Here is a 21,243-nt window from a genome sequence, read left to right on the forward strand (position 1 = left end):
TGTGCTTCTTTAAACTTTATTTATGTCAGAACTTACTGTAATGAAGGACAAAAGCTCTAGACAAGGTCCCCTACTCCTCGGGGGTGTTCAAGGCTAGGTCTCCTGGAGGCAAGTCTGCAGTTTGTTCTCAAATTTTTATAGCTCACCTCCTGGCTATTCCTTTAAAAGGGGCATGAGACGGGGCTAGAAATAGAGCAGGGTGGGAATCTGACCCATCGTGACCACTCAGGAGGCCCTGGCCTGGAAAATTCCCCTGTACATGGTAAAAACAAACATTTGAAATGGAGGGAGAAACCAGGCTTCAACAAAGAGTGAAACCAGTTCCCATTTAAACTCTCCTGCCGATAACCATATGTGCCCCCTCGTTTGTTTTCCAAACATCAGTTTTCCATCATTTGGACAGAGCCTCAACCTGAATCTGTCCAGAACATAGGAAGAAAATATTTTGAGATTTCGTAAAATGCTGTGTCTGTATATCAGGAGCATTTGCTCCATGTTCATACAGTCTACTGAGAGAAACACTAATATAGTATTGTGCAAACTTTTGAATCGTACTATATTTTTCAGGCAATGGTGACCTCTTCTTGCTGATCCCATCTGTCTGTGTACTATAGGATCAACTTCAAAATGAATGGAAAAACAGACAAATGTCAAAAGCCATCTGTTTTGTTTCATATCGTTTGTAATTTTGTCTTCTGTTAGCCACCCTCCCTTTGCTGTGTTACTTCTGTGGGACCTTTACTTAGGTCCCCAGCAACCTCTTCAGAGCCTGCCTGCCCTCTTACTCACCTGCAGCCTGCAGCCCAGCTAGGCGCACTCTTACTGCTCCCAGAAAAATATACGATCAGTAGAAATAACTGGAATCCTTTATACTCATGTAAGTGTCCTGGGTTCTCTCATTTTCTGTACTCACTGAAGTTAACTCGTCATACATTTTGCCTACCTGTGTCCTCCATTTTGGGAAGAAAATGAAGAAAAATATTTTCTCCCATGCAACAATCCTTCAAACTCTCCCCCCCCCACACCTTCTTCAGTGCTTTTGTAACAACTTATGAATGGCCAGCAAGGACTTTTCTGTAAATGTTGCATGTTTTCTTTTTGCCAGGACAAAGGGTGAGATTAAAGGACCATCTAATGCTGCCTCCTGTACTGTGGAGGTTAAGACTGTGGGTGCTGACATTAGAGTGCCTTGGTTTCAATTCAAATGTCCCCATTTAATAGCTATGTGACTTCAGGAAAGTTATTTAAACTCTGTGAGCCCTAGTGTCCTGATTTTTTTAAATGAAGGTAATATTAATAGCTTATAATAGTACCTAGTATGTGCTAGGCACAATTTTTAAGCACTCTAAATATAACAACTCATTTAATTCTTATAACTCGATGATGTAGGTAATTAACATCATCCCCATTTCTCAGATGAGAAAACTGAGACATGTAGAAGGAAAGTAACTTGGCCATAGTCATGAAATTACTAAGTGTTATAGCTGAGCTTGTGAACCAGGTAATTGGAACCCAGAGGCCATGTACATACACTGGTATGCTATATTGCCTCTCTATTAAAGTATTGAGTATAAAGCACTTAGCACAGTGTTTGGCAAATGGCATTTATTGTCAACTGGTATAATCACTACCATCACCTGTATTTATCTTTCTTTTGTCACTCTTGCTTCTACTATACTTATTGTGTAAGGCTAACCACCCTCAACCCCACAAAAAGAAAAACAACAGTAATCTGGGCTGCAATAGCTGCCTAATCCTTCTGATGTCGTATTTGACTTTGTATTTAAACCACAAATATGATAGAGACCCATGAAAGGAGACACTACTTGTTAATATTTCTTTTAGAAGACATAAGAATTATATCCTTCCTGTCACTATCTCTCCAGCAAAAGCTAACAAAAATTGCTTAACACAAGGAAGAAATTTTAGAGATGTTACTTCAAGTAAAGTTGCTGCTGTTCTTTTATTAAACAGGGGTAAACTTTTTCAAAAAGTAATGAAAGTTGTGAAAGATGCTGGTGGAATTTAACTCTACTACTAGAATAAATTCCCTAGTATCCACTCCTTAACTCATTTTAGAATGCCAGTATCAGGGTAAAAGAAAGAGAAAATTCTGCAAATAATTATATTCTTCTTTTAAAGTAAGCCACTGACTTCAAAATTCTCTAACACATTTGTGGAAACTTCATTTTTTTGTTTGAGATTTATTTGAATGAGCTGTTATGATTGGAGACAGTGAGAATTTCAGATTAATGTTTTGCAGCCAGAAAAAAAAACCCTCTGGAAAGCTGGCAAGTGTTCATAAGTCAGCCCCAGAATTATGTAGGTTGAAGGCTCCCAGTGGACAGACGGAATATATAAGAAGGAAACCAGAGATCTGGTGCTATTACGTCCCCGACTCTAAGGGAACGAATAAGCACAAAATTAAAAGCATTCTTCAGCCTGAATTTTTAAGGTAGGTCTGCACAATTTATACATACTCTATTTGGAAAGTAAAACATACATTAAATGAAAATTGTTTTATGGATGCACTTTCACTTTTTCCTGTATTTTAACACTGTATTTTGCAAAACTCCTAAATTATTAAACTACTGTTTCTCTTACAGGGGTGCACTTAAGAACGAGGAAAGCTGATTTATGATAACTAAGTTTTAAACTCGAACAACCAGTAAGTCTTCAAGTGAGTTTATTTTAGATTCTTTCATGTTAATTTGTTAAGTCAAGATTATGAAAGAGTAAAGCTCTAAACAAAAGTGATAAGTTTGTTGTTTATTAAGAGATTCTTTTCTGATTACATTTTCACTGAGTAATTCATTTATATGTGTTTTGAAACTATCCAAAGGAATAGTCTTTCCCTTACTGTGTTTACCTTCAGATAATTTTCTTTTGTTTTAAAATAATGTTGCTATTAAAAATAACAATATCACAAAAATATGAATATTGGTTATAATATTCAAGAGCCAAGTAGCACTGTTACTACTTAGCTGTTAAACTAAAACAAATATATATATATATATATATATCAAAGGAAAAAGTGATACAATTATATTATGATTAATCATTGATGTTCAATTCTTATTTCATTGAACAATACAATTTTTCCTACTGACCCTAAATCCAATTTGGCTATTTTTTAGTTTTCTTTTCCTAATTAAAAAAAGAAAGTAGATTTTCTTTTATATGAATTAAACTTAAATATCCATATGTAAAAGTAATAGTCTTTATTAAAATGTGATGGGGGTTTTAAAAATATGCACATATTCCATAACTACCTCTTAATTATATTATTATTGTGAAAACAATGGAAAAGTAGAACTATAGGAATTATTTTTAATTAGTAAAAACCAGCCATAACCCACCATCCCAATATGTTCCTTTTGCATATTCTCTTTAAGTCTTTTGTACACTTACTTATTTTTTCCATAGTTTATGTTACTTATTTCTCCATAGCTGGAATGATTTGTATATAATTAGTTACTTGAATAAGGCATTTCTCTACGCAATAGCAGGCAGTGGTGTGGTTTCTAGAAAGTATACAGAGTGAGATATGTGCTCATGTGTTTTTGAAATGCTAACTTTTCTTATTTCTTAGTTTCTTCTTATTTGTTTCATATATTTCCTATTCTGGCTAACCTTTTGAAATATTCATTTTCTTTAAACTTTTTGACAATAGAAAAGAAGAGCAAAAAGTAGTTTTGCTTAGAATTTTCAGTCTTGATACCAGAATGTCTTAATTTCTTGGTATTATTGAGAGAATTCTCTTCTCTTTTTATATCATAAGGCATGCTTCTGTTTCCCAATATTTTCTATAATCACCTACCTTTTTTGCTTTCAACAAACTTTTATAATGCTAACAACTTGATAATATCCTAAATTCTGTATGTGTTCTACAAGTTCTTTTTTTTTCCCCAGAAGGTGTAAAAATTAGGAGCTGCTGACATTTCAATCAACATGAAGGCCAATTTCTCCCTTGCCACCATCAGCAAAAACATTACCAGCAGTCTTCACGTTGGACTTGTGAACATTTCTGGCAATGAGTCTACCTTTAATTGCTCACATAAGCCATCAGATAAGCATTTAGATGCAATTCCTGTTCTCTATTACATTATTTTTGCGGTTGGATTTCTTGTCAATACTATTGTGGTTACACTGTTTTGTTGTCAAAAGGGTCCTAAGAAGGTTTCCAGCATTTACATCTTCAACCTGGCTGTGGCTGACTTATTTCTTTTGGCTACTCTTCCTCTCTGGGCAACCTATTATTCTCATAGATATGACTGGCTCTTTGGACCTGTGATGTGTAAAGTTTTTGGTTCTTTCCTGACCCTGAACATGTTTGCAAGCATTTTTTTTATCACCTGCATGAGTGTTGATAGGTACCAGTCTGTCATCTACCCCTTTCTGTCTCAAAGAAGAAATCCCTGGCAAGCATCTTATACAGTTCCCCTTGTTTGGTGTATGGCTTGCCTGTCCTCATTGCCAACGTTTTATTTTCGGGATGTCAGAACCATTGAATATTTAGGGGTGAATGCTTGCATAATGGCTTTCCCACCTGAGAAGTATGCCCAATGGTCAGCTGGGATTGCCTTAATGAAAAATATCCTTGGTTTTATTATCCCTTTAATATTCATAGCAACATGTTATTTTGGAATCAGAAAACATCTACTGAAGACCAATAGCTATGGGAAGAATAAAATAACTCGTGACCAGGTTCTGAAGATGGCAGCTGCCGTTGTTCTGGCATTCATCATTTGTTGGCTTCCCTTCCATGTTCTGACCTTCCTGGATGCTCTGGCCTGGATGGGTGTCATTAATAGCTGTGAAGTTATAGCAGTCATTGACCTGGCACTTCCTTTTGCCATTCTCCTGGGATTCACCAACAGCTGCATTAATCCCTTTCTGTATTGTTTCGTTGGAAACAGGTTCCAACAGAAGCTCCGCCGTGTGTTTAGGGTTCCAATTACTTGGCTCCAAGGCAAGAGAGAGAATGGGTCATGTGGAAAAAGCAGTTCCCTTAGAGAAATGGAGACCTTTGTGTCTTAAACGTGAGAGTGGAATGTATGTTATCAATGTGGCTACTTGGCTTAAAAGATCTCCCTGTTTTATCTTTTAATGGCTTTAGTAAAATAACAAGTTTTTCCCCTTAGTGTAATCTTCTCTCAGACTTCTAGAACAGGAAACCAAATGTAACTCTTAAGTTTTATCCTCCAGTGACTTTCAAGAACTGCCTCCTTTTTTTTCCTTCTTTGTCTATCTGTACAAGACGTCACTGGGGAGATGTATCTATAATCTAGAAGTAACTGGAAATTTATCTCAAATTATAATTAATAAGAAATTTTGAATGGTGATTTGGGGTTTCAGATTTCTCTTTGAGAAATGCTGGAGTCTTTGTTGATTTTTATATCTATTTTCATCAAGCTTTTCTCTTGAACCAAGGCCAGTCTTTTAATTCATTGCATTATTTACAAGATAGTATGCTAAAAGGAATGAGCACTTCTACATTATATTATGAATAATAATCTTTTTATATTTCACTTTAGCATAAATTTATATTTAAGATATAGCTACATGTTGAGTAGGGCTAGGAATATAGTATAGATCACATGTACTCCTACATTTAACTTGTATTTACAATCATAAAAAGTGAAATGTGTAATAACATAGATCTGCAATAAACAAATATCTGAGTGTTCACTAAAGTCTGAATAAACACTTTTTAAGTTTCCATTCATTTTAACTGTTTGAAGGTTTCTATGTCCTCTGATAATTTTTCAAAAACAATAACTAAAAACTATTTAGTGTATAAAATGTAAAGGTCATTTTTTACATCCTTGACTTTTTGGATATGGGTCTTTGATATATAGGAAGCTGACCTGGGTTTTATTATTGATGCTTTGGTTGTGAATTGCTTCCCAAAATATTTGGGTGGCTGCTTTAACTCTTTAATTTGTAATAAACCCTTAACTAGCATAGGAAAAGGTTATCTTAGAATGGAATTTTGAGACTCAAGGAGGACAAAGAAATCCAGCAAATGACAAGTTTGGGGTCACACAACAAACCTACCTGTCAGGGCAATGAAACATGGCTTTGGAAATAGAGAGACCATGGGGTATACTTAAATTATATGTATGGACACTGTTTGTTCCAGAATTTATAGGATTCTGTGGAACTCTTCTTTACCAGTGACTGGTCCATAGATCTCTCAACACTATTAGAACTCCTAAGTTTGAGAAATACCTGAAACTGACTGAGTTACCTAGAGTTTACTTAGAGCATGAATCCTAATTTTAGAAGTTAGAGATTTCATTCTGCACCAGACCCATATTTTACCAGGTTATCTAGGACCTTCCTAGATCAGTACTGACCTCTAAGATAGAAGTAAATTTCAGAAGCTTGGTGTCTCTACCAGATTTCAGGGCTATAGATCTAACAATACTCTTGATCTACTTTCCGGGAAAGTCCTTATTTCATGTCATCTATTATTATCAATAAAAACAAATAGCTAAATGTATAACCAACTATGACTTCATATTTTAAATAACTTTGTAAAACATAAATAAAAGCTTTAATTGGAAGATCATGTGCGCTTTACTTTTTTTGTTGTAACTACCTCAAATTACAGATTCTTACCTTCTCTTGTATCCTCATCTTCCTTACAATCCCCACTGATACTTCTTAGTTTTACCTTCCATCATTCTTTATCTGGCTTCTTGCTATACTCTTCTAGTCTCCTGCTCTTGCCATAATCCCTTATTAATTATCAACAGAAAGCCCAGATTTCTTGCTATGGCCTACAAGACCACAAGAAATCTGATTCTTCCCTGCCTGTCTGACTTTTTTTTTCTGTGCCATCTCTTTCTTACACTGTATGTTCAAGCATCACAAAAGGACTCAAACTGATTTTTTTCAAGCCTAATGCTCTCTCATGCCTGTCTGCTTTTGCCCACACCACTCTGTTTCTTGAACACCCCTCCAATCATCCCCGACCCTCAGGGTGTCTCACTCAACTGATGAACACCTACTCAGCTTCCAATATTCAGCTCATGTCAGTTCCTCTCCCACAATAACAATTATGATACTAATTATAATACAAACCTCCCTCCTCTGGGTGTTCCCTTAATGAAAAAAATTAGTTCCCTAATCCTTGGGATTTTAAGCCTGGCTTCCACTTCCTTGTTAGTGAAAGTGTTAGTCATTCAGTCCTGTCTGACTCTTTGTGACCCCATGGTCTGTAGTCTGCCAAGCTCCTCTGTTCATGGAATTCTCCAGGCAAGAATACTGGAGTGGGTTGTCATTTCCTTTTTCAGGGGATCTTCCCAACTCAGGGATTGAACCCTGGTCTCCAGCATTGCAGGCAAATTCTTTACCAACTGATCCACCAGAGGAACCCAGTATTGATCCCTAAGTAATTCTCTGAGGCTTGGACTACAGTGGTCTTTTCTGGGACTAAGAAGAAATGTCATTTGAGAAGATGGTGCATGAATATGTGAACTCTGATTACAGGAATATACAAAGGTATAAATGTCTTCTTTTCTCTTTGAAAATATAAATTTCATGTTAAGTTTCTCAGATAGCAAACAAAACTGTATTCTTCTCATTTTGGTTGTCCCATTTCCAAGTATTACCTAATTCACTTTCTTTTCCATGGTTCCACCTTTATTCATCTCACCCACATAATGCCCAAGAACCACATAGTAATAACAATAATAGTTACTACTATTAGGTGAGCACTATATGATATATACTTTTATAAGTATTTTACTTGCATTATCCCATTTTATTCCCAAAATGATTCAATTATTCTCATTTTACAAATAAGGACACTGAGGTACAAATGAGTTCATATTAATCTTTAAGTTTGTCTCTGATCAATGATCTGGGTAATCCTAACAGATATATTTAGTAGTTTCAATGAATCTTAGTCTACAAGCTGATATTTCAGAGACAGTCCTGCTCAGACCTTCAACTTTCTCCCCAAACCACACTGCTTACATATCCCTGACCACAGCAATAAAAGAGTACTGGGCAGGTGGTATATTAGCACCTATGAAGAAACAGAGAGAAAGCTAATGGATGAGGCTTTCTGCCTGGTTCTCCACTACCCTTTTCTCATGCTTCATGCTCTACAGAACTACATGAAGTAGCCACTACTCCCTGCTGCCCCCTCTACCTCCACACACGAAGCAAGGCCCTCAAATATTTATTTTGAGGGACAAAAATGTTGACATGAATGCTAGTTTTGTGAAATAAGATTATATAGGATTACCGGAGAAATTCATCTCTTGCAATTTGCAAAATGAATATATTTTTATTATGAAAAGTCAAGTATTAATTACAGTAAGTCCCCTACATATGAACCTTGAAGTTGTGAACTTTAAAAAACGCGAATGTGTGTTCGCACATCCAGTCACATAAGTTAGTTCACATGTCTGGCATACATGGTCATGTGTATGCTTCTCTACAAGTGGTTGTGCTTTTGTGTACTTTACTGTACACTACTGTATACAGTACAGTAGTACAGTATCTTTATTTTGAGCCCAGGATGTCCAGAAACAAGTGTAAAAGCAGCAGTGATGTAGCTGGTACTACTATACTTTTCAAGGGACTGCACTGTAAGATGAAAATGTTTTCCTTATTTTGTATGTGTTTTTTATGTATTATCTGTATGAAAAATATCATAAACCTATTACAGTACAATACTGTATAGCCAATTGTGTCAGGGGCGTACCTAGGCTAACTTTGTTGGACTTATGAACAAATTGGACTTACAAACATGTTCTTAGAATTCATACATACGTAGAGGATTTACTGTATTTCTACATTTTATATCCCTAAATTAGATCTAAGTAAAATGTTTTGGAAAAATTCCTTTTTTCTGATCTTTTGAGGTCTGTATCAAAATGAGAGGATAATCTAAAGGAAAGCACATTCTATTTTGACTTTTTTTTCCCCCACAGGGGTCTGAGAATGGAAAACTGTTTCGTGGCCTCACCTATCAACAAAAGAAAAATCTAAACTGGGCAAGCTGAATTAACCACATGAGGTAACTGAAACAAGAAAGGATTTTGATAATAAGAAAAATAAAGCACTTAATTATTTTGTTAATTCCTATATGAATTATATCAACAATGATGATTCACATAAAATAACAGAAATTCATATGCTATCACACACAAAAAAATCACTTTTCCTGCAAAAGAAACAGTGGCCTACAGCTGAATGGACTAGCCTTCTAGACATTGATGCTCACTTGCACAAAGGATTACCATCCTCAGAATAAGAATTCTTTCCTTTAGAAAGAGAGAGTTCTTTTTAAAATTAATAATAATTTGTATGTATTTCTTACTAAGAATCAATACTTCTTCATTGTTGAAACTTTTAACTGTATAGATAATTAGCCATAGACAAAATCATTGTTAGTAGCACTGAAATCGTTCATCTCAGATTGGGACTTGAACCCACATGTCTGGGGCTCTGGTCAAAACACAGTTTTGGACTCTAACCCACGTGCCCAGGACTCAAACCTGGCCAAAACTCATGGTCTTTCCAACTGAGATCACACACTTGGTTTCAGGACCTAATGAAGCTCAGGTTCTTGATGTCTTAACACAGAAATAATTCAGTGAGAGACAAAGTAATAGGTAAGAAGTGGATTTATTTAGAGAGAAACACACTCCACAGAGAAGAGTGTGGGCTGTCACAGAGGGCAAGAGTAACCTCGAAATGTGGTGTGGTTAGCTTTTATGTGCTAGGCAATTTCATGAGCTAATGAGTGGGAGGATTAGTCGAACTATATTGAGACCAAATTAAACTTAAAAGCTTTTGCACAGCAAGAGAAAACATCATCAACAACAAAAAAGACAGCCTATTGAATGGGAGAAAATATTTGCAAATCAGATGACCAACAAGGGGTTAATATCCAAAATATATAAACAGTTCATTCAACTCAATATCAAAAAACAAACAACCCAATTAAAAAAATGGGCATAATAAACATTTTTCCAAAAAAGACACACAGATGTCCAACAGGCACATGAAAAGATATTCAACATCACTCATCATTAGGGAAATGCAAATCAAAACCACAATGAGCTATGATCTTACACCTGTCAGAATGGCTATCATTAAAAAATCCACAAATAAATGTTGACAAGGATGTGGAGAAAAGGTAACAATTCTGCACTGTTGGTGGGAATGTAAATTGGTACAGTTACTATGGAAAACAATATGGAGTTTCCTCAAAAAATTAAAAATAGAATTGCCATATGATCTAGCAATTCCATTCCTGGGTATATAGCAAAAGAAAAGAAAAACACTAATTGGAAAAGATACACGCACCTCAATGTTCATTGCAACATTATTTACAATAGCTGAGATATAGAAGCAGATGAAGTGTCCATCAACAGATGAATGGATAAAGATGTGGTGGTATAGATACACACACAGGAATATTACTCTGCTGAAAGAACTAATGAAATTTTGCCGTTTGCAACAACATGGACAGACCTAGAGAGTGTAATGCTGTAAAATAACTCATACAGAGAGAGACAAATACTGTATGTTATCGCTTATATGTGGAGTCTAAAAAATAAAACAACTGAATGAATATAACAAAACAAAAATAGACTCACAGAGAACAAACTAGTGGTTACCAGTGGGGAGAAGGGCAACATAGGGATAGGGGATTAAGAGATACAAACTACTATGTACAAAATGAATAAGTTTCAAGTATATATTGTAGAGAACAGAGGGTATAGCCAATACTTAATGATAACTCTAAATACTATATTGTTGTTTTGTTCAGTTGCTCAGTCGTTTCCAAGTCTGCAACCACATGGACTGCAGCACACCAGACTTACCTGTCCTTCACCATCTTCCAGAGATGGTGATCTCCCTCTCAATCTCATGTGCATTGAGTCAGTAATGCCATCCAACCATCTCATCCTCTGTTGTCCTCTTCTCCTCCTGCCTTCAAACTTTCCCAGCATCAGGGTCTTTTCCCAAGAGTCGGCTCTTTTCATCAGGTGACCAAAATATTGGAGCTTCAGCCTCAGCATCAGTCCCACCAATGAATATTCAGGATTGATTTTCTTTAGAATTGACTGGTTTGATCTCCTTCAAGTCCAAAAGACTCTCAAGAGTCTTCTCTAACACCACAGTTTAAAAGCATGAATTCTTCAGCACTCAGCCTTCATTATGGTCTAACTCTCATATCCATACATGACTACTGGAAAAACCATAACTTTGACTATAAGGACCTTTGCCAGCAAAGTAATGTCTCTGCTTTTGAATACGCTGTCTAGGTTTATAAAAATTTTGAATTAGTATGTTGTATTCATAAAACTAGTATTAATATAATATTGTAAACCAATTACACCTCAATTTTAAAAAGACAAAAGGCAAAAAAAAAAAGGGAAAGGAAAGGAAGGAAGGAAGTCCTAGCCAGAACAATTAGGCATGAAAAAGATATAAACGGCATGCATGCTAAAAAGGAAGAGGTAAAACTATCACTATTTGCAATCACAATATGAAAACCTTAGATCCCATTTTAAAAAAAACTTATAACTAAGAAACAAATTCACTAACATTGCAGATACTAAATCAATATGCAAAAAGCTTGTTGTTCTGTCGCTCAGTCGTGTCCGACTCTTTGCAGTCCCATGAATGGCAGCACACTAGGCTTCCCTGTCCTTCACTATCTCTTAGAGTTTGTTCAAACTCAAGTCTATTGAGTAGGTGATGCCATCCAACCATCTCACCCTCTGTCGTCCCTTTCTCCTCTTGCCCTCAATCTTTCCCAGCATCAGGGTCTTTTCCACTGAGTCAGCTCTTTACATTAGGTAGCCAAAGTATTGGAGCTTCAACTTGAGCATCAGTTTTTCCAGTGAATATTTAGGGTTGATTTTCTTTATCATTGACTGGTTTGATCTCTTTGCTGAAAATCCAAGGGACACTCAAGATCATGAGCTCCTTATTGAAAAATTCAGACTTAAATTGAAGAAACTAGGCCATTTAGCTATGACCTAAATCAAATCCATTATGCAAAATGCTGTTGTGCCTTTTTACACTAATAACACGTTATCGGACAGAGAAACTAAGAAAACAATTCCATTTACAATTGCATCAAGAAGAATAAACACCTAGGAATAAATTTAACCAAGAAGGTAAAAGACCTATATATTGAAAACTACAAAATATTGATGAAATAAACTGAAGACACAAATGAATGGAAATATATTCTGTGCTCATGGATCAGAAGAATTGATATTGTTAAAATGTGCATATTACCCAAGGCAATCTACAGATTCATTACAATCCCTATCAAAACTCCAATGACATATTTCAAAGAAATAGAACACAAATTATAAAATTTATATGTAACAACAAAAGACCCTGAATAGCCAAAGCAATCTTGAGAAAGGAGATTAAAGCTGGAGGCAACACCTTTCCTGATTTAAAGCTATATTATAAAGCTATAATAATTAAAACAGTACAGTGTTGGCATGAAACAGACACATAGATCAATGGAACAGACTAGAGAGCTCAGAAATAACATTGTGGATATAAGTCAATTAATTCATAATGAAGAAGCCAAGAATATATAATGGAGAAAGGATAGACTTTTCAATAAATGTTGTTGGGAAAACTTTTAGACCACTATCTTATACCACACACAAAAATTAGCCCAAAATGGATTAGTAAGATCCATAAGACCTGAAATGATAAAATTCTTAGAAGAAAAATTTAGGTAGTAACTCCCTAACATAGGTCTTGGTGACAATTGTTTTTGAATCTAATACCAAAAGCAAAAGTAACAAAAACAAAAATACTATATCATACTAAAAAGCCTCTGCACAGTGAAGGAAACAATCAACAAAATTAAAAGGCAACCTACTGAATAGGAAAAAATATCTGCAAATCATATGACCAACAATCAGTTAATATACAAAATATATAAAGAACTCATACATTCAATAGCAAAAAGTAACAATCTGATTTAGAAATAAGCAGAAGTTTCAAAGAGACGTCTTTCCAAACAAGGATACAGATGGCCAACAGGTAAACGGAAAGATGCTTAACATCATTAATCATCAGGGAAATACAAATCAAAATCATAATGAAATAACACCTCACACTTATCAGAATGGCTAATATCAAAAAGATAACAAATAACAAGTGTTGACAAGGATGTGAAAAAAAGGGAACACTTAAGCCCTTTGGTGGAAATGTAAATTGGTATAGTCACTATTAAAAATAGTATGGAGATGTCTCAAAAAATTAAAAATAGAACTACTATATGACCCAGCAGTTCTACTTCTGATAACCTACCTGAAAAAAACAAAAACATTTAACTCAAAAAATATATATGCCATGTTCACTGCAGTATTATTCATAGTAGCCAAGATATGAAAATAACTTAAGTATTTATCCATAGATGAATGTATGAATAAAATGTGGTATATACAGACAAAGGAATACTATCCAGCCATAAAAAAGAAATCTTGCCATTTGTGACAATGTGGATGGACCATGAGGGCATTATGCTAAGTGAAATGTCAGACAGACAAAGACAAATATACATTCTCTCTTTTATATGTGGAATCTAAAAACAAACAAACAAGTTCATAGATACAGAGAATTGTGTACAAATTGTGTTGCCAGAGGTGAGAGGTAGGGGTAGGAGAAATAAAATTTTAAAAAGATAAATAAACAAAATAAGCGTTATAGAAGAACATACATCAGCATGGGAAAATGTTCACAATATACTTAGAGAAAAATATCTTACTACAAAATAGTATGCACAAAATAAACCATTTTGCTAAAGAAGATGTACACCAAAAAAAGAAAGTTTAGAAGAACATACATTAAAATATTAAAGTTTCTGAGAAGAGTGGGATTACAGGCAATTTTTTTTCTTTTATACTTGTGGATTTCCCCAAGTTTCTGCACTGAACATTTCTTAGTTTTATAGTTCTTTAAAAAAGTTTATTTTTTTAATGAAAAATTGCTCCCAGAGTAATAATGCAAATAATTTCTTATTATTTTCACAGCTATTATTAGTAAAGGTAATGGAACATGTTTACCATGGAACACTTTGGAACAGCTCCAAAATCACTGCAGATGGTGACTGCAGCCATTAAATGAAAAGATGCTTGCTCCTTGGAAGAAAAGCTATGACAAACCTAGACAACATATTAAAAAGCAGAGACATTACCTTGCCAACAAAGGTCTGTATAGTCAAAGCTATGGTTTTTCCAGTAGTCATGTATGTATGTGAGAGCTGGATCATAAAGAAAGCTGAGTGGTGAAGAATTGATGCTTTTGAACGGTGGTGTTGGAGAAGACTCTTGAGAGTCCCTTGGACTGCAAGGAGATCCAACCAGTCCATCCTAAAGGAGATCAGTCCTGGGTGTTCACTGGAAGGACTGATGTTGAAGCTGAAACTCCAGTACTTTGGCCACCTGATGCGAAGAGCTGACTCATTTGAAAAGACCTTGATGCTGAGAAAGATTGATGGCAGGAGGAGAAGGGGACGACAGAAGATGAGATTGTTGGATGGCATCACCAACCCAATGGACATGAGTTTGGGTAAACTCCATGAGTTGGTGATGGGCAGGGAGACCTGGAGTGCTGCAGTTCATGGGGTTGCAAAGAGTGGGACATGACTGAGAGACTGAACTGAAATGAAGGGAAGATTTTTTTTACCATAGAAGATTCTCAATTAAAAAAAAGAGAGAGGGGAGGTACCTTTCTTCTCTTTTCTTTTGGGCAATCAGATCAAAGTACAACTATGTTAATCTACTGCTGCTGCTGCTGTTGCTAAGTCGCTTCAGTCGTGTCTGACTCTGTTCGATCACATATACAGCAGCCCACCAGGCTCTTCTTTCCCTGGGATTCTATAGGCAAGAATACTGGAGTGGGTTGCCATTTCCTTCTCCAATGCATGAAAGGGAAAAGTGAAAGTGAAGTCGCTCAGTCGTGTCCAACTCTTCGCGACCCCATGGACTGTAGCCTACCAGGCTCCCACATCTATGGGATTTTCCAAGCAAGAACACTGGAGTGGGTTGCCATTTCTTGTTAATCTACTAGCTAAGTGTAAATGTATTTTTCAACATGCGTAAGATGATTTGTCAATTTGCATTATTGAATATGAATTTTGGGAACTCTGAAAGGTTCTAAAAAGAGAGTAATATAATTACAGAGATTTTACTTGTGAATCAGAAGGCTATCTACTAAAACAATTTCAAGAAGGAATAAGCAGGGGCGGTCCTAAGATGGCAGATGAATAAGACGGGGAGACCACTTTCTCCCCCACGAATTCATCAAAAGAACATTTTAGCGCTGAGAAAACTCCACAAAACAACTTCTGAATGCTGGCAGAGGACATCAGGCACCCAGAAAAGCAGCCCATTGTCTTCAAAAGGAGGTAGGACAAAATATAAAAGATAAAAAGAGAGACGAGAGTTAGGGAGAGAGATCCATCCTGGGAAGGGAGTGTTAATAGAGGAGAAGTTTCCAAACACCAGGAAAGCCTCTCACTGGCGGGTCTGGGGGAAGCTTTGGAATCTCGGAGGGCAACATAACTGGGAGGAAAAATAAATAAATAAAACCCACAGATTACATCCTAATGGCAACTCCCAGCAGAAAAGTACCCCAGACACTTGCATCCACCACCAGCAAGTGGGGGCTGAACGGAGAGGAGTGGGCTGCATTGCTTAGGGTAAAGACCTGCCTGAATGCCCTGAGGGCAATCTGAGGGAGCTAACGTGAGATAGCAACCTAAACTGTGGGACAGACAGAGAGAGAGAGAGAACTATCCCGTGAAAAGCCCTAACCTAAGGCACTGTCGTCCCGCTCAAAGAACAAAGGACTAAGCAAATACCAGAGGAGAGCTAGTAGGCTGCAGACCGGCCCATCCCCCGCCGGATGCAGAGGGCAGGCGGGTGCCAGCCAGAGCCGGAAAGGGGCGAACTCGGCCCCAGAGAGGGCATCCCTTACCAAACTGCGAACAGGCTTCCAGTTTCTAACCAACGACTTCCTGAGATTCTGGATGGTTGATATCCGCCGGGAGGGTGCCAGCCAGAGATCAGCTCCCCAGAAGAGACACATGGCACACTGGAGATGGGCAAGCCCCGGAAACCGAGCAGCTGGGACTGGGGAGGTGATAAGACGCACCGCACCTGGTGAGAGTGTACTCACCAAGCACCTGGTCGTCTGAGCTGCTCGGACCTGGGAAGGGCACAAAACACAGGCCCAACCGAGTCTGTGCCTTTGTGGAGTACCTGAGAACCTGAACGTAAGTTGCTTAGATCTGGGAAGTGCACACAACCCAGGGCCCACTCCCTGCACAGCAACCTGAAGCCTGAGCAGTGTAGACTGGGAAAGCACACACACCGTGAGAGGGGGCAAACCCAGTGTGGCCGAGACACTGCAAGCACTCCCCACACACGCCAGTGACATTTGTTGGCAGTGTTCCCCACCCCACACACAGCACAACTGAACAACTGAGCCTAAACAAGAGACCACCTTCGCCCCCTTGTGTCAGGTCGGAAATTAGACACTGAAGAGACCTGCAAACAGTAGAAGCCAAATAAACAGAGGGAACTGGTTTGGAAGTCACAAGTGCAACAGATTAAATCCCTGTAGTTAATACCAACTACACTGCAAGGAGCCTATAGATTTTGAGAAGTATAAGCTGGGACAAGGAACTATTTGAAACTGAACTGACCTCACACTGTCTGCAACAGCTCCAGAGAAATTCCTAAATATATTTTTACAATTATCATTTTTTTAAATTTTTTAAACCTTTTCCTTTTTTTTAAGTCCTCTATTACTCCTTTAATTTTCATTTTTATAACCTACTATTACCTAGCAAAAAAAAAGACCCTATTTTTAAAGCAAACTTCATATGTATTTCTTATACTTTTTACAATGTTGTTTGTTTGTTTGTTTTTAATTGTATTTTTGAGAGTCTAACAACTACTCTAGATTTTTAATCTTTGCTTTATGGTATTAGTTATCAATTTTGTACACTTAAGAATCCAATCTTCAGTACCCACTTTTATTTAGGAGTGTGATTACTGGCTTGATTACTCTCTCCCCATTATGACATTCCTTTTTCTCCCCCAAGTAACCTCTATCTCCTCCCTCCCCCTTCTTGTCTCAACTCTGTGAATCTCTGTGTGTGTTCCGAGCTGTGGAGAACACTTAGGGAACAGAGTACTGCCTAGATCTAAATCTCTCCTTTTGATTCCTTCTTTTCTCCTCTTGCTCACCTCAATCTCCTTCCTCCCTCTTCTCTTCTCTATGTAACTCTGTGAACCTCTCTGAGGGTTCCAGACTGTGGAGAGCACATAGGGAATTGTTTACTGGCTAGATTGTTCTCTCCCTTTTTGAATCCCCCTCTTCCCCTCTGGCCACCTCTATCTCCCTCCTCCCTCTTCTCTTCTCCATGTAACTCTGTGAACCTCTCTGGGTGTCCCTCACTGTGGAGAAGCTTTTCACCATTAACCTAGAAGTTTTATCATAAGTGCTGTATGGATGGAGATGTCTTGAGGCTACTGTAAGAATAAGACTGAAAACCAGAGGCAAGAGGCTTAAGTCCAAATCCTGACAACACTCGAGAACTCCTGAATCCAGGACGCATTAATCAATAGGAGCTCATCAAACGCCTCCATACCTATACTGAAACCAAGCACCACCCAAGGGCGAACAAGTTCCAGAGTAAAATATACCACTTAACTTCTCCAGCAACATAGGAACATAGCCTTGAGGTTCCATATACAGGCTTCCCAAAGTCACAACAAACATAGACATATCAAAACTCACTACTGGATACTTCACTGCATTCCAGAGAGAAAAATCCAGCTCCACTCACCAGAATGCCAACGTAAGCTACCCTAACCAGGAAAACTTGACAAGTCACTTGTCCAACCCCACCCACAGGGAGGAACCTCCACAATAAAGAAAACAACCATATGCCAGAATACGGAAAGGCATCTTCAAACACAGCAATCTAAACAAGAAGAAAAGGCAGAGAAATATTCAGCAGGTAAAGGAACATGATAAATGCCCACCAAACCAAACAAAAGAGGAGGAGATAGGGAGTCTACCTGAAAAAGAATTCAGAATAATGATAGCAAAAATGATCCAAAATACTGAAAACAAAATGGAGTTACACGTAAATAGCCTGGAGACAAGGATTGAGAAGATGCAAGAAATGTTTAACAAGGACACAGAAGAAATAAAAAAGAGTAAATCAATAATGAATAATACAATAAATAAGATCAAAAACACTCTGGAGGGAACCAACAGTAGAATGACAGAGGCAGAAGATAGGATAAGTGAGGTAGAAGATACAATGGTAGAAATAAATGAAGCAGAGAGGAAAAAAGAAAAAAGAATTAAAAGAAATGAGGACAACCTCAGGGACCTCTGGGACAATGTGAAATGCCCCAACATTCAAATCATAGGAGTCCCAGAAGAAGAAGACAAAAATAAAGGCCATGAGAAAATATCGTGAGGATAATAGTTGAAAAATGCCCTAAAATGGGGAAGAAAATAGTCACCTAAGTCCAGGAAACCCAGAGAGTCCCAAACCAGAGAAACCCAAGGCGAAACACCCCAAGACACATATTAATCAAATTAACAAAGATCAAACACAAAGAACAAATATTAAAAGCAGCAAGGGGAAAACAACAAATAACACACAAGGGGATTCCCATAAGGATAACAGCTGATCTTTCAATAGAAACTCTTCAGGCCAGAAGGGAATGGCAGGACATATTAAAGTGATGAAAGAGAAAAACCTACAACCCAGATTACTGTACCCAGCAAGGATCTCATTCTAATATGAAGGAGAATTAAAAAGCTTTACAAACAAGCAAAAGCTGAGAGAATTCAGCACCACCTAACCAGCTCTTCAACAAATGCTAAGGATATTCTCTAGACAGGAAACACAGAAAAGGTGTATAAACTCGAACCCAAAACAACAAAGTAAATGGCAACTGGACCATACTTATCAATAATTAGCTTAAATGTAAATGGGTTGAATGCACCAACCAAAAGACAAAGACTGGCTGAATGGATACAAAAACAAGACCCCTATATATGCTGTCTACAAGAGACCCACCTCAAAACAAGGGACACATACAGACTGCAAGTGAAGGGCTGGAAAAGATATTTCACACAAATGGAGACCAAAAGAAAGCAGGAATAGCAATACTCATATCACATAAAATAGACTTTAAAATAAAGGCTGTGAAAACAGACAAAGAAGATCACCTCATAATGATCAACAGACCAATTCAAGAAGAAGATATAACAATTATAAATATATATGCACACAACATAGGAGCACCACAATATGTAATGCAAATGCTAACAAGTATGAAAGGGGAAATTAACAGTAACACAATAATAGTGGGAGACTTTAATACTCCACTCACACCTATGGACAGATCAACTAAAGAGAAAATTTGCAAGGAAACACAAACTTTAAATGACACAATGGACCAGCTAGATCTAATTGATATCTATAGGACATATCACCCCAAAACAATAAATTTCACCTTTTTCTCCAGTGCACATGGAATCCTCTCCAGGATAGATCATATCTTGGGCTATAAATCTAGCCTGGTAAATTCAAAAAATTGAAATCATTCCAATATTCTTTTCTGACCACAATGCAGTAAGATTAGATCTCAAATAAAGGAAAAAAAACTATTGAAAATTTCAACATATGGAAGCTACATAACACGCTTCTGAATAACCAACAAATCACAGAAGAAATCAAAAAAGAAATCAAAATATGCCTAGAAATGAATGAAAATGAAAACACAACAACCCCAAATCTATAGAACACTGTAAAAGCAGTGCTAAGGGGAAGGTTCATAGCAATACAGGCTTACCTCAAGAAACAAGTAAAAAGTCAAATAAACAACCTAACTCTACACCTAAAGCAACTAGAAAAGGAAGAAATGAAGAACCCCAGGGTTAGTAGAAGGAAAGAAATCTTAAAAATTAGGGCAGAAATAAATGCAAAAAAAAAAAAGAGAGAGAGAGAGAGAGAGAGACCATAGCAAAAATCAAGAAAGCAAAAGCTGGTTCTTTGAGAAGATAAATAAAATTGACACACCATTAGCCAGACTCATCACGAAAAGAAGAATCAAATCAACAAAATTAGAAGTGAAAATGGAGAAATCACAACAGACAACACAGAAATACAAAGGATCATAAGAGACTACTATCAGCAACTATATGCCAATAAAATGGACACCATGGAAAAAATGAACAAAATCTTGGAAAAGTATAACTTTCCAAAACTGAACCAGGAAGAAATAGAATATCTTAATAGACCCTTCACAAACGTGGAAGCATTCCTATACACTAACAATGAGAAAACAGAAAGAGAAATTAAGGAAACATTTCCATTCACAATTGCAACGAAAAGAGTAAAATAGTAATATATCTACTTAAAGAAACAAAAACCTATGCACAGAAAACTATAAAACACTGATGAAAGAAATCAAAGAGGACACAAATAGATGAAGAAATATACCATGTTCATGGACTGGAAGAATCAATATACTGAAAATGAGTATAGTACCCAAAGCAATCTATAGATTCAATGCAATCCCTATCAAGCTACCAACGGTATTTTTCACAAACTAGAACAAATAATTTCACAATTTGTTTGGAAATACAAAAAAACCTCAAATCACCAAAGCAATCTTGAGAAAGAAGAATGGAACTGGAGGAATCAACCTGCCTAACTTCAGGCTCTACTACAAAGCTACAGTCATCAAGAAAGTATGGTACTGGCACAAAGACAGAAATATAGATCAATGGAACAAAATAGAAAGCCCAGAGATAAATCCACACACCTATGGACACCTCATCTTTGACAAAGGAGGCAAGAATATACAATGGAGAAAAGAAGATCTCTTTAACAAGTGGTGTTGGAAAACTGGCAACCACTTGTAAAAAAAAAAAAAAGAATGAAACTAGAACACTTTTTAACACCATACAAAAAATGAACTCAAAATGGATTAAAGATCTCAACTTAAGACCAGAAACTATAAATCTCCTAGAGGAAAACACAGGCAAAACACTCTCTGACATAAATCACAGCAGGATCCTCTATGACCCACCTCCCAGAGTAATAGAAATAAAAGCAAAAATAAGCAAATGGGACCTAATTAAATTTAAAAACTTTTCCACAACGAAGGAAACTATAAGCAAAGT

At 36.9% G+C, this 21,243-nt stretch overlaps 1 protein-coding gene and 1 long non-coding RNA gene across 2 annotated transcripts in view; one reads left to right on the plus strand and one right to left on the minus strand.

The window, feature by feature from the left end:
* The window catches only part of LOC145536424 (uncharacterized), a 234,811-nt gene that overhangs the window by 123,517 nt on the left and 90,051 nt on the right, over positions 1-21,243 (minus strand). The gene's annotated exons all lie outside the window — the stretch shown is intronic.
* On the plus strand, positions 2,615-5,040 carry AGTR2 (angiotensin II receptor type 2). Its single transcript, XM_081563883.1, has 2 exons — positions 2,615-2,680; positions 3,913-5,040. Exon 2 carries the CDS (start codon positions 3,952-3,954, stop codon positions 5,038-5,040), a length of 1,089 nt encoding a protein of 362 aa, XP_081420009.1. The 5' UTR covers positions 2,615-2,680; positions 3,913-3,951.

Source organism: Giraffa tippelskirchi, chromosome X (assembly GCF_054371585.1).
Source record: "Giraffa tippelskirchi isolate mGirTip1 chromosome X, T2T-mGirTip1v1.2.pri, whole genome shotgun sequence".
NCBI classification, from domain to species: domain Eukaryota; kingdom Metazoa; phylum Chordata; class Mammalia; order Artiodactyla; family Giraffidae; genus Giraffa; species Giraffa tippelskirchi.